At 40.0% G+C, this 22,334-nt stretch overlaps 1 protein-coding gene across 1 annotated transcript in view; it reads right to left on the bottom strand.

The window, feature by feature from the left end:
* Nucleotides 1-22,334, bottom strand: part of UVRAG (UV radiation resistance associated) — a 98,725-nt gene that overhangs the window by 66,706 nt on the left and 9,685 nt on the right. Inside the window, exons 2-6 of the mRNA XM_050902689.1 lie at nt 14,088-14,205; nt 12,614-12,648; nt 10,108-10,269; nt 8,250-8,324; nt 2,554-2,639 (exon numbers count right to left, since the gene is read on the bottom strand). Of these exons, the coding sequence (XP_050758646.1) occupies nt 2,554-2,639; nt 8,250-8,324; nt 10,108-10,269; nt 12,614-12,648; nt 14,088-14,205 (476 nt within the window). The remainder of the gene's footprint in view (nt 1-2,553; nt 2,640-8,249; nt 8,325-10,107; nt 10,270-12,613; nt 12,649-14,087; nt 14,206-22,334) is intronic.

Below are 22,334 nucleotides of genomic sequence, written 5' to 3'. Positions count from 1 at the left end.
ATGCCACACCTGACAGCATGGTACCATCAGAAAAACCGGGATGCAGATACCACCATCACCAGGACTTGCTTCCTTTTTTGAGGAGTTTAAACAAAGTCAGTACATGCTGTTCTTCGTATTCACATCTCGTGAAAACATTAGGAAACCACATGTGCAGCTTGTGAATTTTTACTACAGACAAATATCGTATCATGAGAAAGTCTTCAAAATGTGGGATTTATGTGACCAGATGCAAACCTTTATGGTGTAGACACCTCCCTATTCTCTTTATAGCCAATGGACAGAAGCAGGCAGACAGCAATTCATTTCCTCCCAAAGTACACGTCCTGTCAAATGAATCACAACTCAAATTATGCCCATCTCTCTCTTCTGGTTGTAAGCGGAACATGTTCTCACAAAAACTATCTTTGGAAAGAGTTCATGGGCTAGTTACTCAAGCCTGGACTCCTGGAGGAGTTGGCAAACCAGACTGCTTGATAGGAGGAAAAGGACACCTGACAAAAAGAGACTAGAGATTATTTTAAAAGAAATAAATGCTATCACCAGTCTTTTGAGCTAGATATCAAAGCAGCAGCAGAGAAAGCATACCTGTAAAAAAGCAGAGTTAACATGAGAGGGAATAGAAAGGATTCGGGACTACACGGAGGACTTTGCCTCAGTTCCCGAAGAACTTTCCTAGCTAGGAAGGAAACAGGCAAAAATAGCACCTAGGTATGGTCACAAATTATAACTTCTAACTTTTGCTGGAACTAGACAATGCAATACATACTCCTTGATGGGGTATGTAGAATCCATTGAAATGCAATCAGCAGCAGGCCTTGTGCTGAGGCCTGGAAAAAACTGTTCCTTTTAGGACAAAGGAAAAAGGAGGATGTCTTAGCTCAGAGGCAGGGCTGAACAGGAGCTACACCCAACAGCATGCCTAGAAACCGTAAGGGACAGTGCCTGGACTCTCACCTTCCCAAGACTGAGCAAAGCACATGGCTCCCGTAATCAAGTTTCAAAATAGCACTGGTGAGCATCCAGCAAGGGGAGCTTTATCAAAGCTGACATCTTCATTTCTTGTCAGCTTTATGACAGACAGACAGATACTTTCAGAAGAAGGACCACAGTTCAGATTAGACAGGGTTAGACAGGGTGCCAGTTGGTCAAGTTCACGACCAGCTGGTATAATAGTGAGTGTTTTTTCTGGAGTGTGCTTCATACTACAAAGAAGTGCAAAGGAAATGTGAAAAAAACGCATGAATAAAGCAATCAGGATGACTGGCACACATTTTCTTCTTTCTATTTAACAAAGACTTAATGTTAGGTAGTATAAGAGTTCTCTTCTAATGGACTGTGCCAGAATGTAACCAGAACTTCCTAACGTGCCCCCTGGTTGTTTTCCACCAAAAGTACAGAAGACAGACATTTAGAAAGCAGCCTTTAGTTTAAATATGCTTTACAGAATCAAGAAACAGCACATTTAAATTTTAAGAGAGCTTATAAAATAAAGACTTCTGAATAAGCAACCTAGAGTTAACTTTTCCTACCACTTTCTTCACTACAGAATATAGAGCTAATGCTTCACGCAGGCAACAGTGACACCTACTGTTAGCATGATCAAATGGATTCAACTTTTACAACAGATTAAAAAACCAAATGCATTTTTCCAAAAAGACTTCTGAAAGCATATTAAACATTTCCTTTTCAAGGGTTTCCTTTGTAGCACATCTATTGTTATTACTGCAGAACTGAAGTTATCAACCTCTCTCCTAAAATGCCTTTTAAATACAAATTCCTCAAAACCAACCTACTGACAGCATTTAAAACCTCTATTATATTTCCCCACAGCTAACATTCTTGAACTGTTATAATTAAAGCAGATCTGAAAAAGGCCTTCTTGTTTACCTTCATACTAGCAGTTTGTGTTTTTCACCACCAGAGACACCTAAGTAACCAACCAAAAGTGCAGTTACCATACCTTTCTTATACCATACATGTGTTGGAGTAACTGGGTCCTGACTACGCAGTGCCTCTTCTGGATTACAAGGGAGAATTATGCAAAAGGTGAATTCAATTCAAACAAAAAAACAAACACCAAACCACAAAACACACACCCCCACACACACTTAGGTGTGTAGCTGTTTTGTTCCAACTACAGCATCATTCTACCAAGTTAAGTTTTGGCATGTTGCTTTTTTTCCATTGTCCTAATTTATTTAAATAAATTTTAATTTTGCTGAGGAGAACAGAGTAGGGGCTTTCCACAGAAGCTCTCCAACAAAGAAGCTGCACGATTTCAACATTTGCGAGGCAAGTCCATGGACTAGCTCCCCAGCCAGCTCTAGTTCAGAGCATTCAAGCTTGCACATGGCAGAAGCCTAGAGACCACCAAGGAATGTACATACATCAAGGCCCATCTCCTTGCTACCAGTGGTAAATCGGCACTACCTTCTAGATATCTCCTTTGCACATTCCAGTCCAGAAGGTTTTTTTTATATTTGGAAAGGCTCTTTCCACACACACTAAAGAAATTACAATAGCTACACAGAATATTCTCAAAAAGCTTACCTAAGCAAAGAGAAGACATCATAAGAGTTACGAACACAGTTCTGATCCACCTGGAGAAGACTATTCTTCAGGGTACCTGAGTGATCCTTAAGGCAAAGAAAGAATGTTAATTTAAGAATCAAAAATTTTTCCATCTTGGCTAAAAGCATGCACTTTTGGTTGGAGAACAAATGATCTTGCATTTAATGTATTTTAAATCTGTCTTCATACAGTTTTATGTACGGTAGGTAGAAAGAATTTAAGGCGGCAGTAACACCAAGTTCGAGTCTGGCCTACAACAGCACTTACCTATAAAGATGTTAACGACCTATCACTTTATCTGTGTTCTAGACATGGAGTGTATTTTCTTGAACTTTATAATCCATTACTGCACAAATTTTATGCACAGAAATACTGAAGGATGCAATTTACAGTACTGCCATTCTTCAGCTTCAGATCTGAGAGCCTATTCAGTAATGTACCAGAGACGTGCAAGACCATGAGATAAAGCTCTAGTCTTTATCTGTGCTGTAACACTTCTAAAAGATCAAAGCAATCTTAGCTTTGAATGATGTGAACAAGTTTCTGGAAGTTACAAAAAAGCCTTATGTCATTCTTAAGAGCCCAAAGTGTACATTCTGCACAAGAGGCATCAAAACAGTAACAGACAAACAGCAATTCTTCGTGCTGCGAAGGTCAGATACCGAGCTTTTCCCTATCAGGCACAGTCACGCAAATTCCTAGAAATGCCACAAACTCAGAACTGTTTCTTCACATGATAAAGCGAATTCTAAGTAGGTCAAACCACCTGGCAGCATTGTCAGAAAGTTTATGGATGATAGGAAAAAAGGCATTTATTTTAGTGTATGAAGTAGCCCCAGCCGGTACACGCGATCAGCTAGTTTTCCAACAGCGATACAGATGTACTCCAAGTACCACAATCCCTGCCTATGTATTCTTTCCTGCCGCAACAGGCTGTTTCCATATAGAAGATGCTGAAATGCAGAGTTACACGTCAACATCTACTGACACAATTGCATTAGCCACAGGCCGTGCAGCAGACATTCCTTTCCACCAAAAATAAGGTTCCACCTAAAGAATCATGAGATCTATACACTACATTATTCATCATATTGCATCAGAGACACCATATCAGCAGCTGTCTCAGCTCCTCACTTCCATTCTCAGGATGTTGGATCCTACATGCTGAAATCCATACATATATCCTCTGAAAAAATACCAAAATAAAGACATCTTAATGCCTGAATGAACTAGGATGGTGGAAAACTGAAAACGCACAACTACCAGCGTCACCGTTTTACACCATGAAGTTGATGTCGTTTCAAGAAACACTGCCTTCAGAAAGCAAAGTGCAAAATTTTCAGAGAACAAGTGGAGTGGCCTACAATAACTAGTTTCAGCAGGGAAAGAATTTGGAGCAGCAACATATTTTAGCCTTTTCTTGTTCCCCTGTACTACAGTGTGTTGAAAGGAAATTCCCAAAAAGTCAGGCACCAAGTGGTCTATACAAACTGTTCTACCCTAAGGAAACTTGCAGAACGTGCAATGGAAGGGTTTCAGACTCAGTTACTAAAGAAGTTTGCCCTTTGAAAGAGGCATTTGTCTGCTTCTCTGCCACAGCATTTATTAGATACAGGCACGTGTATTTCTAAACACACAAAAAGGCTTTGCTTGTGCAAAGTGGCCAGGATCTAGCTGCTAAAAAAAACAAACAACAAAAACCCAAAAAAACAACCCCAAAAAACCCACCACACATATGTGGGGAAAGACTCTACCTGTACGGATGGAGACTACATACTGGAAAGAGATGCAGCTTTCCAAAGATAAGGGTTGTTCCTGCTTGACGGCTGAAAAAATAGCTACAATTCAGTATCCCCAAAGAATATAACTTACTTTTCTGTTCCCCCGTACCCCTGACCACAGCCAAATTTTTTTGAGTTATGGAGAGCTGTATAGCCCAGTTCTGGTTTTATTTCTTTAAGGAGACAACAGAAAGCTAGTCATTAACTAAAAGCTATACTTGCTTCCCTAAACGCACTTTCTGAAAATATATCACTGCAAGAGCAAGGGCAAGTCTTATCGGTTAGTTGCAGCAAGCATAAAATGGTTGAAAGAAAATTTGAAAGCCAGGAAGGCAGTGAGGAAACCAGAGAAGGAGAAACCTGGTTTTAGGAAAGCCAGTATAACACCCAGAACCTATTTTGTTGAATCTGGGTAAAAAGCAGTTTTACACAAAAGCATACAGTCTCGAACAAAATCAAGCAGATTCAGAAAACTGCTAAAGGATTGGGAATACTTTAAGTCCAGGTTGACAGCTTAAAAAAATAAATAAATCTTTGAAGCTCACATCTATCTTTTCAAACATTGGTCCAGTTCAAGCAAATCCAAATAGAGTTTCACTGTACGACTACTAAAGAGGATGAAATTAAGAGAGGAACAAGTGCTTCAGTGGTCCCATTCCAGAAAGGAAACAGGAAAGTAAGTTTGTTGTGACAAAAGAAGTAGAATCCTGCTGAAATCTTCTAGCAAAATTACTGCATAATTTACTACAAAATAATAATTGAAAAACTTGAACAAAAACAGAAGTTGGAGGTACAGTTATGTGAAAGTCAAATGTGGTTAAGAACCAAGCAGCTATGTTGGCAGCACACATTTGTATTTACATTGAGAAGAAAAGCTGTAAATGCTAGAAAAAGAGTTACATGAGCACTGTCAGACACCTACAGTAAAGCAGTAATACCCTTCAGGGCTCAGAAGGCATGCAGAAAGGCTTTTGAAACCTTACTTCCCAACTTTTTTCTTGCCATTAGCTAAGTATCCACTGCAGCAAGAAAACTGCAACTTGAATAAGAACATTACCCAAAGAAAACATTCATTTTTTCATTGCATATCAGCAACAGCCAAGTTGCTGCTGGACAGAAGAGATGGAAGAAAGGTAAAATTCCTATATATTGTCAAGGATACAGAATCTAAAGGCTTTTTGACATCAGTAGGAAAAAAAAAAGTGAAGAGTCAGTAATGATAGTAACAACAATAAAGAGGCCCTGGATATGGTTCTTTTATTCTGTGAAGACAATAATTGCCATACTACAATTGTCTGGTTTACCTAGATTTTCTCCACCAGTATTGCTGCTACAGTTTTCTACTTCGCTCCTTCATATAACAGGAGCTTCCCACAAAGCAAGCATTTTGAGCACAAACCTGCACTTTGAAGGCTACCTTATATGCAAGTGGGCTTGAAAGTTCTAAAACAGCAGCTAAAGTGCCTTATCTAGTGAAGCTGTACGCTTCCAGTGCTTCAATTTTAAATTAAACAATTTAGCAATTAGAATATTTCTATTTGAGCACGTTGCTCTTGCTGGTTTTGTTTACCAGGGAGATATGCATTTAATCAATAAATCTACAATTTTCACCAATAAAAACAATGGTTGTGACAGTCCCTAATGCTCCTGCCCTACTTCAGTTTATTCTGATACACTAGCTTTTAGGCTCCCACCTCTCATCACAGGTAAGCTCACAGGACAGAAAATGGGAATCTGCATTTAGTTCCAGATGGATCAAGCAATGCTCAGAAGTACATCTACAGTGTGTTTTGAAACTCTGAGTTCATTAAATATTGCCAGAATGGTTTAGTCAGCTTCCAACAACTTTCTTATTTTGGCTCATAAGTGGTCTTAATTAACCACAAAGACATTTAATACACTAATAAAATGCACTTTATTGTAAGACTCCATAAATCTACTTGGGCAATTAATTCATCGTCCAAAGAATTATTAAAGTAACAAGGGCTTTTTTGAGCAATGGGGAAAAAAAAAAAATAAGCAAGTATACCATACGTTAACTTTGTCCATACTGAGATGTGCAAAAATAGAGGACACTCCAACGTTGACTGAAGTGCCTTTGTGCACAAAGTTTTCATTAGACTTGCAAAATGGTATTTGTAAGCATCTGTTTTCATAAGGAAGTTTCATATGTGCCAGTGCAAAGAAACTAAAGGTGTTATTCCATCCATGTATTATCTCAAAAATTGAGGCTTATGACTAAGATGTCTTGAAGTATTACAGAGACCCACCATGACCACCAGAAAGAAAAAAGCACGGCAGGAGATCAGAAACCTGACACCAAAAATCCTTTCCTACAGAAGGTTTCAGGTGGTGCTTCATAAGTAATACTTAGTATAACCACCAAAGTGGGGCTGTATAATATTTAGAATATCCAGCATTGACATGAAAACTATAAAGCAAGACGAACTGAGAGCAGAAATACCCCTAAGGTGCACATAGCTTCTGAAGGCTACAGGAAGAGTTTGCTTGTGCCAACTAGTTTGGCTTGAACGGCAGACAAGTCACTTAAAAACAGGAGGTATGTACTATACAAGAAGAGATTTAGGTCAAGGAACTGACAAAGAAAGCAATCAGAAGCTACAGATCAGGGTGACAAAATAAGTTTCTAGCTCTTGCAGCCAGAAAGAACTGAATAAATTATAGGGAAGGACAGAGGAGGAGATTATTTGTGCTCTACATAGGCTACGACTGTATTTGCAACCTAGCTACAGAGCATGTTCAAGAACCAAAACCAAGATGTACTTTTAAGCCTTGTGAGCTAGGGAGGAAGTCCTGACAACTAACAATCAGGAAAGAGGAGAGCGTTACCATCACTGAATTCAGGCCCAGCTTATTAATACTGAAATCATGAAAAACTAGAGTTGCACCCTGCTTCAGGGAAACTGAGTTAACAGCACCAGGAAGCAGAGACTGAGCTGTGTACCAAACCATCTACAATTTGAAGCATAACCATCAAAATACCAAACAGAGTTTGGAGGCTTGCATACAGCCAGAGAGTTTTGCACACATCGCCACCTTGTCCCTTGCTCCACTCTCCCCACATGTGAACGGTTACCCGTGTTGCTGACTATAAAGCCATTGCCTCCATTCAAATCCCCACAAGACTGGACTTGCTGGTTGTGGTTAATGCAGAAACTGTAGCTGTGCGTCAAGAGTCATTTTCTCTCCAGCCAAGGACTCCTTATACAACCTATCTATACCACAGTATTGTCACCCCCAATTTGGGATTAAAAAAACCCTGTCAACTGTGCTATTTACAGTAGGTAAGTTTAAACTTTTTCATCATCAATATAGTAATCAGCATTGCCATATAATTAATTTGGCTGCGGTCACAATATTGGCTGAACAAGCACAAATACTACAGTGGAGCCTTCGGGGAAAAAAAAAAAAAAAACACAACACAACAACATGGGGTGAAACAGTTGCAACACAGAGCAAATAAATAGCTTCCCATTTAGAAGCTACATACTCTGGTTTTAAGAGTGAGAACCAAAACATAATGTGCTTTTGTATTTGCCATGAAAATGAGCCTTAACAGCTACACCATTTTCAAAATGTTCTACGTTTGAATGAAGTGTGTGCCTCAAAGAGTAAAGTCAAGGCTTACTTTCAGTAACCAGGCTTTTTTTGGACTTAAAATGCTATGCTTTAAGTCTTCCCAGAACAGCTCAGATGTCCATGCAACCGAGGTGAGATAACGGTTCTTATCTGTCATGTCAAAAAAAGTATTTTTTCCTCAAAACTGAGCATTTTCATGTTCTGAGCATCCAAGTGTGAAAATTTAAGTTTAGAAGTTGAATTTCAGCTTGTCACCGGTACTAACAAGCCAGAACAAATATGAGATACTCTTACCTTCTGTTCAAATGAAGCTCCGTAATAACCATCATTGAGACCAAAAATAATCTCATTTGGGTTTCTTGCGTGTATCTGTAAGAAGAGAAGAAAACAAATCATTTTACGGTCAGCTTACTATGACTTTACACTGCAAATGAGCATAAATTGCTCTGTTTGATAGTCAAATGCAGTTTTTCAGCACCTGTAATTCTAGACACACATGAAACCTAAGAGAAAACTGCATTTAACCATACAAAATGCGTTTGCTTCACAGCTTTAATAACAGTCACTGAGTATGTTCAGCCATTCTACCTTGAAATTAGAAACACTGGCCAGAGCATCTTTCCTATTTTTGTCAGCTGGAAATGCAACAATAACTAAGAGACTACGGAACTAAACAAAGACATAGGTCTCAAGAGTAATTAGCTTTCACGTGACATTACCTAAAATGGTAACTCAAAATTAGGCTTTTGTGGTCATAGTAGACACAAAATTAGTGTTCAGTATTATAGCTAATATCCTGCTATTAATGTAAAGAACATTATTTCAAATAAAACCATGCACTAGAGCACATTATTTAGGGAGCCGTTTCTTCTGTCCAGTAAAAACAAATGGAAAGAAAGCTACAATATGAAGAGTACTGGGTTTGGCTGTGATGGAGTTAATTTTCTTCACAGCAGTCCGTATGGTGCTGGGTTTTAGATCTGTGACTAAAACACTGTTGGTAACACACCAGTGTTTTAGCTGAGCGCTTCCACAGCATCAAGGCCTCCTCTGTTTCTCACTCTGCCCCCGCAGGGAGCTTGGGAGGGGACACAGCTGGGACAGCTGCCCTGAACTGACCGAAGGGATATTCCAGACCCTATAACATCATGCTTAGCAGTAAAAAAATCAGGGGTCAGTCTTTGCAAGGCAGCTGTTGCTCAGGGACTAGCTGGGCATCAGTCTGTTGGTGGGAGGTGGTGACTGACTACCTTTGCATCACTTGTGTGTTGTTCTCCCCCCGCTCCCCCCCCTTTTTATTTTTTTTTCCGCTTTCAGTTATTAAACTGTCTTTATCTCAACCCATGAGTTTTTCCTCACTTTTGCTCCTCTTACCCTCTCCCAGCCCACCCATGCAGGGGGTGCTGGCCAGGATCAATGCACCATGTGAAGCTAGAGCAGTCATTCCCCATAAAGCTTTCCTCTCAGGCTTTGAAACATCCCAATTTAAAAAAAAAAAAGATTTAGTTTTAAAGTGAGAAATAAACTATGATCTATTCTAAATAGATCCTATCAATTAATCAATCAGAAGTACCCATTGGAATTAGGACAATCTATTTGATTCAAAAGGCACTGTATTTTTTGGTGGTTTTATTATTTATGTGATATAGGTTTCTTTTTGAGCCACTTTTACTATAAGCTCCACAATATAGAAAACACCTCACTTTTCACCTCTTTCAAAAGCCTACTAGTCAGAGACAAATACCAGAATTAAAACAGATCTTATACAGCAAGCCCCTGGGACTGAAGACCTTTGATGGGATGTCATTACTATGAGAATGGATTAAAACTGTAATATACACAAACATTATGATCTATGTTCATTTAACTATATGTACAATCATATTGCTATTTCCTTAAACCGAGGCATCGCAATTTAAAGCACTGAGTGCTAGCAGTATCATTTAAGAGGTTCAGTCAACAACAATAACTTAAAATATTCAGCTAGTCAAGATTTAAAGCTCTGAGGTAAGCTAACATGAATCTCTGCAATCAAACTTTAAAATACGCCCTTCAAACGCATTCATTTCCTTTCTTAGCATTCTGTGTATTTGTTCATCCAGATGTTTTGTTTCCTTACGTAAAAAGTTGAGAAAAACTGTTTTCACTTTACCTGCTGGCCCAAGTACTTTAACCCATCTAGATTGACCTTCCATTCAATCAAAAGCTGAAAGTGCTCCTTCTTGCCGCCCCAGATCCTCACAACAAAACAAGAGACAGAGGTATCAAGACGATCAGGCATTATTCCAAAGTCCAGACTCCTCCATGTCGGATTCTGTAGGTATTCAAAGAAGGATAAAAACAACTCAAGCTGAAAGTAGTCCTAAAATCTAGTGACAATTCAGAAAGTAGCAAAGTCCGTGTCAAAGATTAAGAAAACCTTGAGAATAACAAACATCAGCCATTTCAAGGTTTACACAGAGTTGAAACCAACAGGCTCTGCTGCTTCCTTATTCTGTTTTCTAGAGAGAATTCCTAGGTTAAAAGCTACATGCTGTAAAGTACTTCAGAAACTCAGAGTGGGCTCTGCTTCCTTCCATTGCAAGGCTTTGAAGAATTTACTTCAGAATTTACTAATTCAGTTTAGCCAAATCTGGAACTTTAAAAGTAGAAGTAACATTCCTTTCCAAGTTATAATTCAGCTTCTGAAAATTAGGGTATAGCTTACATTGCAAAAGTTAAAATTGAAACACTGATCTATTCCCCAATAATTAAGGTTGCATAATTTATTGACAGGTTTGTTCACATTCTTCTCCTCCTTGACTGACGCTGATGGCAATCCTCAAATGTCACTAAGAGCTCCTCTTCACTCCAAGAGATCAGACTTGCATCTCAAGCTTTACAGAAGCAGCATACATTAAGCTAAACTGCAAACACCTATTCCACTAGAACTCAGATTTGCAAACACGAGGCATTCCAAGAACTTGCACTCACCTCTGATAACATTTAAATTAAAGATTTGTGGAAACAGTTGTAATTGGCTCAAGCTGCAACCAAACCAAGTCAATCCAACACTACTAGTGCCAAGAGCCAGCTACCAACTTTAGGACTTCCACAGGCCACAAATCACAGTGTCCGAATGCAGAAATGGGAAAGTGCTTTTTATATGTATCTCCCTCCTCTGCTCCACACAGAAATGGTAGCTCCTTCAAAACAAAAAGGCAGGAACCCACCATCCCATGAAAGAACAAGCCTTTCCTTCTAGTGCTTAAGCAGCTGGGAACAGGCCAAGCATCTCTAAACTGGTATTAAGTAATTTAGAATAAGATGCCTTTGAAAAGAAGGGAGGGACAAAGTTACCCAGTAAGTATTACAGAAGGAATGCATTAATCAGGTTTTCCTAAGGAGCAGGGACATTTGGTAGCTATTCAGGCACAAGAATACCAGGTCATTAAAATACCCATAGATGATGTACGGAATTTGCTCAAGATATTTTTGACTTAGATTTTTGTCATTCCATCTCGTATTTCCTTTGGTTAGATTCCCTTTTTGTTGTTCCTTTTCCTGATTTAGGATAGGCAGAATTCAAAATCCTAAAGTCTCAAGGAGCTTGTCTCTTGGACAAGCTAACAGCTTTGAGGATATAGACAGCTTTTCCTCCATTCAGGAGGTTTTCAAAGCATTTACAGCCCAGTGTGCTATAAATGGTGCAGTTCTAGCTTGTTAATGCAGACATTAAAAAGCCCGTTTAGCAGGTTTTCAAACTCCCTTACTCAACACTTGCTACATCCTACTCCCACAAAGAGACCTACCCCTTCTCCGTTGTAATAAACTGTTCAGTTCTGGTCCCTTCACTGATCTGAACTGGAAAATTCAGAAACTCTAAGACATTTTCAAACTTCAGTTTCTTAAAGCTATTAGCTCTTCAAAGAATATACATTTTTATTATGCACGCACATGTTCCTTACTGTTCACCCATACAACAAAAAGATGTTCAAAGAAATCAGTGGTATATTCTGCAACACTGTTTTGACTCTTCCTTTATTTGGGGTGTTGCAAGCAGGGCCTCTGCTTCTACACCAAGGTTGCTAAACTGCACAGCATGAGCTTCTAATGGATCTGTACACCCAGCAAAGTAATATACAAATGCTCCTTGAATAAGCAAATCATAGACATTTAAATAAAAGCAGCTATTTCTGTTGCTATCACCATCAAAAACAGCAAAAAAAAAGATGATCTGTAAACAAATCTGAGTTATGATGCATACAACTCTCAGATACTGAAAGAAGTTAAACCAGTAAAAGTCCAGCTAACATTACTTTGCCTATTGGTGTCCTCAATATTTAAAATGGATATATATCGTAAAGCTCAACGTGAGCACTGAACAGTTTGCACATGAAAATGCCCTGCCCTTGGCGTGTTTAGTCCTATCTGCAGGAGTACTAACAGACCATTGTTCCACAGCTGTGAAAACGAACATGCATTTCTACTATTCAGTAACTCACTATTCCAACCCTTGTGAAAAGAACCTGAAAAGGAGGAGAACAACGTGATGCTCCTAGCAGAACTGAAGAGTGGAAATACACATTTAACAGTTATGGTATTCAGCAGAGAAATCAATATACTGCGGTAAATATACAATTTTTAAAAGAAAGTTTTTCCATATTAAAATAACTTACCAGAGAATTCTTGATCACCTCACTCTTATAAAATTCTAAAGAAAAAAGAGTAAAAAAACACCTTTAGATTAGCTTAAACACTGATACAAATCTTAGTATTTGAAATAGAAAAAGCTAAAATAAGTAACACTCATGAAAGACAAATGCCAGTGGGTCTAGTTTATCAGTAACAGATTCATGAGAAAGACTTTAAAATGCAGTCATGCTTTTGACTAAAAGTCCTCATTCACACTTAATTATTAGAAGTCATTATCTAAATTTAGCATTTCATCTTTATACCCAAGATAATCCTCAAGATTTACTGAGGCTTTGGTTTCCGGGGAAAGAACGTAACCCAGTCCTTTATGATATTTGGACGACGTCTGCAAAGTCACTAGTTTGTCATACAACATCTTCCTGGAGGAGTGCAGCACGGATAAACTAATTGCACTGCTTTCCTGAAGAGCAAGGGTGACCTGTTCCAGATGCTTAGAAAGCGAACAGCCAGATTACCTCACAGAGGTGCCAAGAACCCTGTATTTAAATGGAAATAAGCAACTGCTGACACATGGACCCTGGCTTTCCCAGCCAAAGTAAGAGCTTAAAGTCTTTAGGTAGACAGATCTGGAGGCTGGAATACAGATTTTGTACAACATCCCTCAGTCCATCGGAGTCCAAGGATAAAGCTTTGATGGAGTGCAGAACAGTCCCTTACACCAAACACTCTAGAAATAGTGATCGGTTACAGGTTCAACCAACTGCCAGAAGAAAGTCCAGGTAGCAAGCTCAAGTTATGTATTCTTATCCTTCTAAAACAGCAACCTTGGAAAAAAGCAAGGTTCAACTACACTAGCTGAAAATAAAAATTAGGAGAAAAAATTTGCCTGCAAAGCTCCAACTGTCCATCATACCAAAAAGAGCATAAAAATATATTTTTAATAACATCTCTCCACAACGAAGAGCTATACATTGTAGCAGAAAGCAAAGCATTAAAGAGAAATGAGATCTAACACTCAAACACAGTTATCAAAAGCAGAACAGATGCCTGGATGCTTCGTGTCATTCGCTAACAATTCTATTTTTGGAAAACTTTGATAATAGTAAGTGCTGGTTTATGCTCCGTAAAATAACTGGTATGCACAGAGTGGAACACTCTCCCCCACACAAAGCAACTAAGGCTCCAAAAGCTTTAACTTTTCTGTGCTCTTGGAAGTTCCCAAGTTTCCTAAATTATCGGTGGGGGGACAGGAGAGCAACAACAAAAACAGGCTGATTGAAGAGACTCTACCAAATCTGTCATCTGTTTTGCCACCTTGGCTGCTAACACTGAAAGCTTTTATGAAGTTCAGGAAACTAAAGAGCTCTTTTCCACTGTTAGCGTACGGGAGGCAAATAATGGCAGCAGGCTGTCAAGGCAAAAAAAAAGGACAGAGAATTCGTATCTTAATAATTCAAAGATTAACTAGTAAAAAAGTTAATAGTAAGCCTGGCTTACCTTTGTATATCTTGGCGTTATCACACAAGTGAAGAGTGAAGTACGTATCCAAGAGGCGATAACCATTCTTATTGATAATGTTACGTGCAGCAATGTTCCGAAGGTGACGAAGCCGGCGCTAAAAATAAGAAAAAAACCTAAATAGTTAAAGAACTTTCTTAGATTGAAATTGAATCTTTTCTCTTGTTTGTATTAAAGCATTTTAATGATTTCCAAAGCACCGTTGTCAAAAAAAAAAAATCCCACCAAACACTCAATTTTATTTGGCAGAAAGCGAGTGTAAGCAATAAGCATTCAGCAAAGCCATAGGAAACTGACTGGACAAGCAACAACTAGCACCTACAAGCTCAGATTAAGCAACACTGATATACAAGACAAGCTATTCTTACTCGTGTCCTACACATAATTTTTCTTCCACACGTCTAAATCACCCCAACTACTCGCACAGTTTCAAGCAAATATGTGACACTATTAGCATCAAACAGCAGCAGGGGTTCTGCATCCTCACGTTGGAAACACTTAGCCTAAACTATTTTCAACAAGCACTAGTGGACAAAGAGCTCCAAAATAAACCACCACCTGATCCAGAGCCATATGTAACTGGCTGAACAAAGCTTCCTGCATTCACAGTAATCCTGGAAACTGCTGTAACAACCCTAAATAAAAGTAAAATACATCAGAAAGACATATCCAGATTTTCAGGGAAAACTAAGGGCACAGTCAAATTTGTGATGTCTGTCAGCTACCATCTGCTTGGATAACCGAGTCCTTATCTCTTGGATCAAATACAAATTTCTCCTTGGATCTCTTGGATCTTTAGTTTAAGTGATTTCATCCAACTCCAACATTAAGTTAGTTTGCTACGATACTGTATCTTGAATGAAAATCATCAGATCGAATCAATCTCTCTCCCCCACCTCTCTCCCTCTAAGTGCCAAACAGCTTTAATAGCTGTGGCTAAAATCCTCAGCTTCAAAGCATACTACGCCCTTCATCTTTGACAAATATTTAACATTACTAGCTTATTGTTAAATTTAACTAGTTAACAAAGCAATTTTGTAGGACTGTCCAGTCACTCTTAAATCATTGCTTCGCTGTCGTTCTTATTTCAACTTTGAAAACCCTTGCAGGCTTAAAACAGACTACCATGAACTTAGCACTCGGCAAACTGCCACTTCAAATATATAAAGTTTTCACCAAATCCTTCAGTATCATATTCTGCCAATCAATCTCTCAACCTACCAGTGTCTCGCCCATCTACCATGGGGATGTTGACAAACGGCTCCCTATCCTTTTTGAATCACCACAAACCACCTACAAGCCTCAAACAACTGGTTTAGTGCATTCTTTTACCACAGAGTTCATTTTACAGAATACTACTTTTTCCCAAAAGCTTGTTAATTTGTAAGTGTGGATCCACCTTAAAAGAAACACTCTCGCATTGACCAAAAGTGGATTTAAAATGCTTTTGCAATCGAAAGACAATTTTTCTGTTCGCAGCTTCTCCTAAAAGGCTTTTAACAAGAGTTGAAAGGCCATCATCTGTTTTGGAATCACAGGATGACGCTTTATATCACTTAATATCACTGAAGTGATATATTAGTTTTCCTTCCTGGAAATATATAAGAGGAATATTAAATTTCTGTTCACGTGACAGACTCCAAACCGGCAGTGGATTCATTCCTGCAAAGTCTGTTTATGAGTTAGACTAAAAACAGAGCCTGAGATGGGATGCCCAGATACCTCTAGTATATACACGCAACACAAAATTAAAAAAACAAACAAACAAAAAAAAACACCAAAAAAACCCCAAACCTCCTAAGCTGCTTAACTGCAGAACTACATGGTCTTATTTTGTTAGAAACTGGTATCAAGAATCATATCACAAAATGGTTTGGGTTGGAAGGGACCTTAAAGATCACCTAGTTCCAACCCCCCTGCCATGGGCAGGGACACCTTCCACTAGACCAGGTTGCTCAAAGCCCCATCCAGCCTGGCCTTCAACACTTCCACGGATGGGGCATCCACAACTTCTCTGGGCAACCTGTGCCAGTGCCTCACCACCCTCACAGTAAAGAACTTCTTCCTTACATCTAATCTAAATCTACCCTCTTGCAGTTTAAAGCCATTACCCCTTGTCTTATCACCACATGCCCTTGTAAAAAGTCCCTCTCCAGCTTTCTTGTAGCCCCCTTTAGGTACTGGAAGGCTGCTGTAAGGTCTCCCCGGAGCCTTCTCTTCTCCAGGCTGAACAACCCCAACTCTCTCAGCCTGTCTTCATAGGAGAGGTGCTCCAGCCCCTTGATCATCTTCAAGGCCCTCCTCTGGACCTGCTCCAACAGGTCCATGTCCTTCTTATGCTGGGGACCCCAGAGCTGAACGCAGCACTCCAGGTAGGGTCTCAGGAGAGCGGAGTGGAGGGGGAGAATCACCTCCCTCGACCTGCTGGCCATGCTTCTCTTGATGCAGCCCAGGATACGGTTGGCTTTCTGGGCTGCAAGCACACATTGCCGGGTCATGCTGAGCTTCTCGTCAACCAACACCCCCAAGTCCTTCTCCGCAGGGCTGCTCTCAATCCACTCATCGCCCAGCCTGTATTTGTGCTTGGGATTGCCCCGACCCATGTGCAGGACCTTGCACTTGGCCTTGTTGAACTTCATGAGGTTCACATGAGCCCACCTCTCAAGCCTGTCCAGGTCCCTCTGGGTGGCATCCCTTCCCTCCAGCATGTCGACCGCACCACACAGCTCGGTGTTGTCGGCAAACTTGCTGAGGGTGCACTCGATCCCACTGTCCATGTCGCCGACAAAGATGTTAAACAGCGCCGGTCCCAATACCGACCCCTGAGGAACACCACTCGTCACTGCTTTCCACTCAGACATCGAGCCATTGACTGTAACTCTTTGAGTGCGACCATCCAGCCAATTCCTTATCCAGAATGTCAACAGAAAGATTCAGCCTCACTTAAAAAAAACCTTTATGGATCTTGTACGTTATTTCAAATCTAACCTTAAAGCTGTGTAGTTTTGCTGGCCATTTTTATAAGCAACTTAAACACTCCTTAAGAAATGGCTTTGAATATACATTGCACTCCCTATAAAAATGATTCAAGGATTTTATGTGCCATATCTCTCCTTTAATTAACTTCAGTAGCATACAAATCAATCATCTACCATGCTCATTCCTCCCTTCATTTTTTTTTTTTTTTTTTAATCCCTTACAACCTAAGAAGAATAGCCCACATAGCGCCCAACAAAGAAGGCAACTTTCTCCAGGTCGTTTTAGGATTGCAAAGTAATTGTGTGACTGGTTAAGTAGTATGTTACAACGAAGTAGCTCCCAAGCGAAGCCAAACAAGTTTCTCATCGTTCACTATATGCAATGAGGTTTGGAAAAAGCTGTAGAGTGTCATAACCTACAGCTGCATCTCTGGACAAGAGCAGAGTCCTTATCTCCATGGTTTGTGACTTCTCTGCACCCTTCAAAATCTGGAATTTTATCCCAAAGTCTGAAGTCTCACTTTTCCCAAACCAGCTGGAAGAGGAACATTAAATTTGGGGCTGTGACACCACAACACAGTTCAGGACTCAACATGCAACAGGTAATAAATGTCTATTTAAATCACCAACTTAGTCATCACTCTCCTCCTCCCTCCTGTCCCATTACTTGTCCATTTAGGCTAGCTGATAGGGAACAAGTTTCCAATTACATGGACAATTTTCTTGTTCACATTCTTTAGTATGAGATCATGATGACAGAGGGACTTGGATCCTGAAAATAAACCTTCCAGTTTGCCCATTATATTGCCGCTGATATTATATTGCATTATTCAGATTTCCTCAGAACTCTACAGAGGCAGCATTCAGAGTTAATTAACCCCTCCTGACCAAAGATAAATAGCTTTAGCCAGGAGACCATCAGCTACAAAGACATATGCAAAAGACAATTCAATAGGCTCTAAAATTCTTCATCAAGGGCTTGCAGCTGTTCTGTGACAGAAAGTATTATTTCAAGGGAATTTTCAAATTTCTATTAAGTGTTACCTCCTACGTGTTTCATATCATTTTTTGCTCAAGATATTAGAATACACAAAACAAAAAAAACACTGTGTTGTAGTTCAGCTATCACTGGCATTAGCCACATCGCCCTGCCGCCAACCCCGCTGCTTATTCGCACTGCTGTATCACCCTCCTCATTTGTACCACCATAAATAAGCGCTTGTGCAGCTGCTCAGTGAATCACACTGGGGAACCGATCTGGATGAAAACTAACCACCTCTCTCTTTTGCTGGGTTAGTTTCACCGGATCAGTTCCTCAATATGGTTCACAATGTGGCTGTACAAGCAGCTGTGCTGATGAAAGGGGACGGTGCAGCAACAAGCAGCCAAAGGCAGACAGGACCGCTCAAATGAAACTGCCAGCTTAAAATATGTGCGGAGCTACGTACAGCCTGGCACTTCTACAAGCAAAGTGAAAAGCGGTTCACAATGAGGTATCAGTGCATTTCAAACTGCAAAAGCAACCCTTTATAGAGAAGTGACCCACTACACTTTACATTGAATACAGTAGCTGCAAATAATCCAGAGTTTTCATTTCCTTTTCTTTTAGGCGAAGTGGGAAAGAGTAGTCACTTCTCATTAGAGACAAGTTTTAGCTATTTGCTCTTTCTATAAAAGTATCAACAAATATTCATCACAAGGAAGGATCCCCCACAGATGAGATGCTCTGCAGCCAGAACAGCCATTCCAAAAAGCCCCGTTTAAAAATCAAAATACAAGTGCTGAAAACCATGGTAAGCGCTTTGGCAGCCTCATGAGTCACATAACTTAAAAAAGGCCAGCTGCGTCTGCAAGCTGATAGTGCAGGATCTGCTTTCATATAAAAGATAAGCAAAATATGCAGATGAGTATAGATAATTTTCACCACTATCTCCTCAAACAGTCGACAGTCTTATCAGCAACACGGTACTGAAGATCACAGACTCTACACCAGGCATCTTAAGATATCCTACTGCTAAAAAAGTTGTTTTTCAGCAGAGCACTGATTTAGGTAAGCTCTGTCAAGCAGAATTGATACCATTAAAACGGGTATTTAACTTTTCCAACGGCTCTGAATTTAGTGCAGGCAGCCTGAAAGATGGCCTATCTTGATCACTGCTTAGCAGAGTAGTAGAGCAGGTTTAACAGCTCATTCTAGGGGGTTTGTGACACAGAAGTTATTTTCATTACCACAATTGTCCTAGTCCTTTGCAATTCCCAAGAAAGTCAATGGAACAGTGAAATTACATGGTAGGCCTTGTTATCATTTGATTTAATCGCCAGTCTAAGTTGCAATTGAGTAAAAGCAACTGCTATAGAGCAACTCTACACTGACCTACATGAAAGAAATTAGTGCTTCCTTCTACCTTGAAAATAAATGACTACAAACCAGGAGAAGAAATCCACTAATTTTCCCTTAGAAGAAGTCCTGAGTAGTAGCTTATATTTTAAAAACACTGCTGGAGGTAAAGATATCACAGGTTATAAGCATACAGCTATCCCAAAGATATATGGAAAGGCTGATCAGGAAAGCTTTAGAAGAGATCAGAAGAGCAGAGCCTATCATCAGGTTTCATCCCTCATGCCTGCACAGCCACAGAACTGGCTTCCCGGAATTCAACAGCAGCATCTTGACAGAGCTGCTACGGAGTGCAGCGAGACCATCCATGCTCAGCAATGACAAGCTTCTCTCAAAAGTCAGGGGTCTTTTTTCTTATTTAAGAAAAGCTCTCAGTTTTCATCATTCTGAAGAACTATTATCAGTTGTTTAATGTATCTAGTGTTCCCATTCAATGACTTTCTGGGAACCTCTCCAGATTTACCGCAGGCCATAAACAAGTCAGACTGCTACAGAATAAAGTATTTTGATCAACAACCTTGTTAATACTTTGCCTTTTCATCAGATGATCCCAGAACTCTACAGTCTACCAAGTCTTCTGAGGTTTAAAGGACTGAAACTGCCTGGTCCCTTCATGCTTTAGTTCCCTCAACACTTAAGATACCATAATCTTTCACTACCTCTCCCTAAAATGCCACCTTCTGCATCTAGACACTTGTTCCCATCCTGCACTATGTTTTCTTGTGTATTTGTGCAGTCTCATGGTGACGGTCAGAGAATTTAACCAAGATAAAGCTGGCAAAAAAAGAAGTTAGTTCGAAACTTGTGTAAGTTCCTCCATTTCAGCTCACTACAGCTACACAGTTGTGCCCACCACAAAAGCAGGACAGAGCAGGCAGACTTTTTTAACACTGCAGTGTCTTGACGGCTTAAACTGATCCAGACACCACTCTTTGCTTCCCTCCAGGCCTGAGAAAATGAGTGACAAAGCTATTCACCGGTTTTTTGTCTTAACAATCCAGTACCATTAATAAAAATCACTGCAGAGATGGGGGAGGCGGGGAGAAAGGGAAGAAAAGGTAGTAAGTCAAAACAAGAGAGAGAAGTGCACTGTTGTTAACATAAGGTCCGGACTGTTCATGGAACCACAAGGAGAACAGTGACTACCTACAACAGCCTAAAGTATTCATGGAATTCCATAATTATTTGTTCAAGCTCACATAATGGGTAGCAAAAACAAGCACGGAGAGTTCTGACTCCTCTTCCATCTTAACCACTTTATTATTCTCTTACAAGAATCTGATGATCCTGGGAAAAAAATAATAATGTAAGTATATCCAAGCTGGATGAGAACACAGCCAAACACCATTTTTCTATCTTCGCTACTGATCTACCACACTTACCAGTCCAGGCTCCAAGTATGAATTTTGAAGCTTGGGTCATTAATATGGGCCACAGCTAAGCCTATTCTTTATCACATGGAGCCTATCATTTTATTAGCAGCTGAGATGATCTAATGGCTCACTGCTGGGAAAAGGGGGGGGGGGGGTCTGTCTTCTTTTTGTCCCACATCTGCCTCTTCCCGCCCTCTCTCCCTGTGGCATGGTCTGCCCTCTTTAGCACTGGCTCTTTCAGCAAAACTATTCATGAATTCTTGCTCCCAGAAAACACTAGCACTTTGACACGTTAAATCAACTTGCAAAGGTGTCAAAGGAGCATCTAAACTTCAGCAAGGCAGGCAGTTTAGTTTCTTCCAGCAACAGCCATCCAAGATGCTGTCAAATAGTCCCCTCTGTGAAAGAAGGGTTAGGCTGAAAACTCTTCCAGATGTTAATAAAAGAATGACAGTGGGCCTACTGCATCCATGCCCATGAGCAGGTTTCAGAAATCCTGCTGGAATAGTCTAATTTTTAAAGAACTTAGTAAATTTGAATACATTTTCCAGAATGAAGTTTAAATTCAATTGGCCAGGAAGAAATTTTTATAAATCTGTGGCTGGATTGGAAAAAGGCTTTTTTTCCCCCCACTCCACCACCCCCGCATTCCTGGTGACATCCCATATAACCCATGTAAAGTGCAAAGCATCATACAGCTTGAAGAGAGCATTTCTGATTCAACAAAGAACAAGTAGAGGGTGGGGAGAAAGAAAAAAAAACACCTTACTTTTGCCTGAAGTGTAAATACAAGGGTAAAACCAGTGCAAGAAGGTTGGGAAACCATCTTGTACAAGCAAAGTCAAAATTTACAGAAATTATTTAAAAAGCCCAAAGTTGCCAAAAGCAAATCACCACTCAGGGTTCTCAGAGGCCCGATTACCTGAAAAGCAATCATTTTTTCTCCAGAAGACTTACTGTACAGGACTTTCAACACTGGCTACAATTTCAGCACCAATTCTCCTTACTTAGCCTTTAATGGAGCATCCTACCTATCAGATAGTTTTTAACATAAACACCAAGACATAGACTTCATCTCTGGACACCACCTCTGATTTTCAGACCGCTGCCCTCCTCCTGATTATTTCAAGGGAGAATATTCCATAAATTCTTTTCAGGTCAGGATCAGCTCTGACCTCTGTACAAGCTGGTACGTATTCTGGTTTTACCTGGCTTTCCTATGAGTTTCCTAGCTTGCTTGCCTAACGACCCACAGTAGCTCTGGAAGAATTTAAGCAAAATCCTTCCAACTATTTTAGCATTAAAGCAGGGTGCAAAGATTAGTTAGCAACACAAACATTACTACAGCAAATCTAGTTGTTTCGAACTTAACAGAACTGAGCTTACAAGGTCAGCTATTTGGGTCTCTGAATACTTGTCATAATTAAGTCACAGAAAAACATAGGGCTCTGCATGCTTTGTAGCTCACAGCAGCCAG

The sequence above is a fragment of the Gymnogyps californianus genome, chromosome 1, assembly GCF_018139145.2.
Source record: "Gymnogyps californianus isolate 813 chromosome 1, ASM1813914v2, whole genome shotgun sequence".
NCBI classification, from domain to species: domain Eukaryota; kingdom Metazoa; phylum Chordata; class Aves; order Accipitriformes; family Cathartidae; genus Gymnogyps; species Gymnogyps californianus.
Note: the sequence above shows the minus strand (reverse complement) of the source record. Positions and strands in the feature narration are given on the sequence as shown.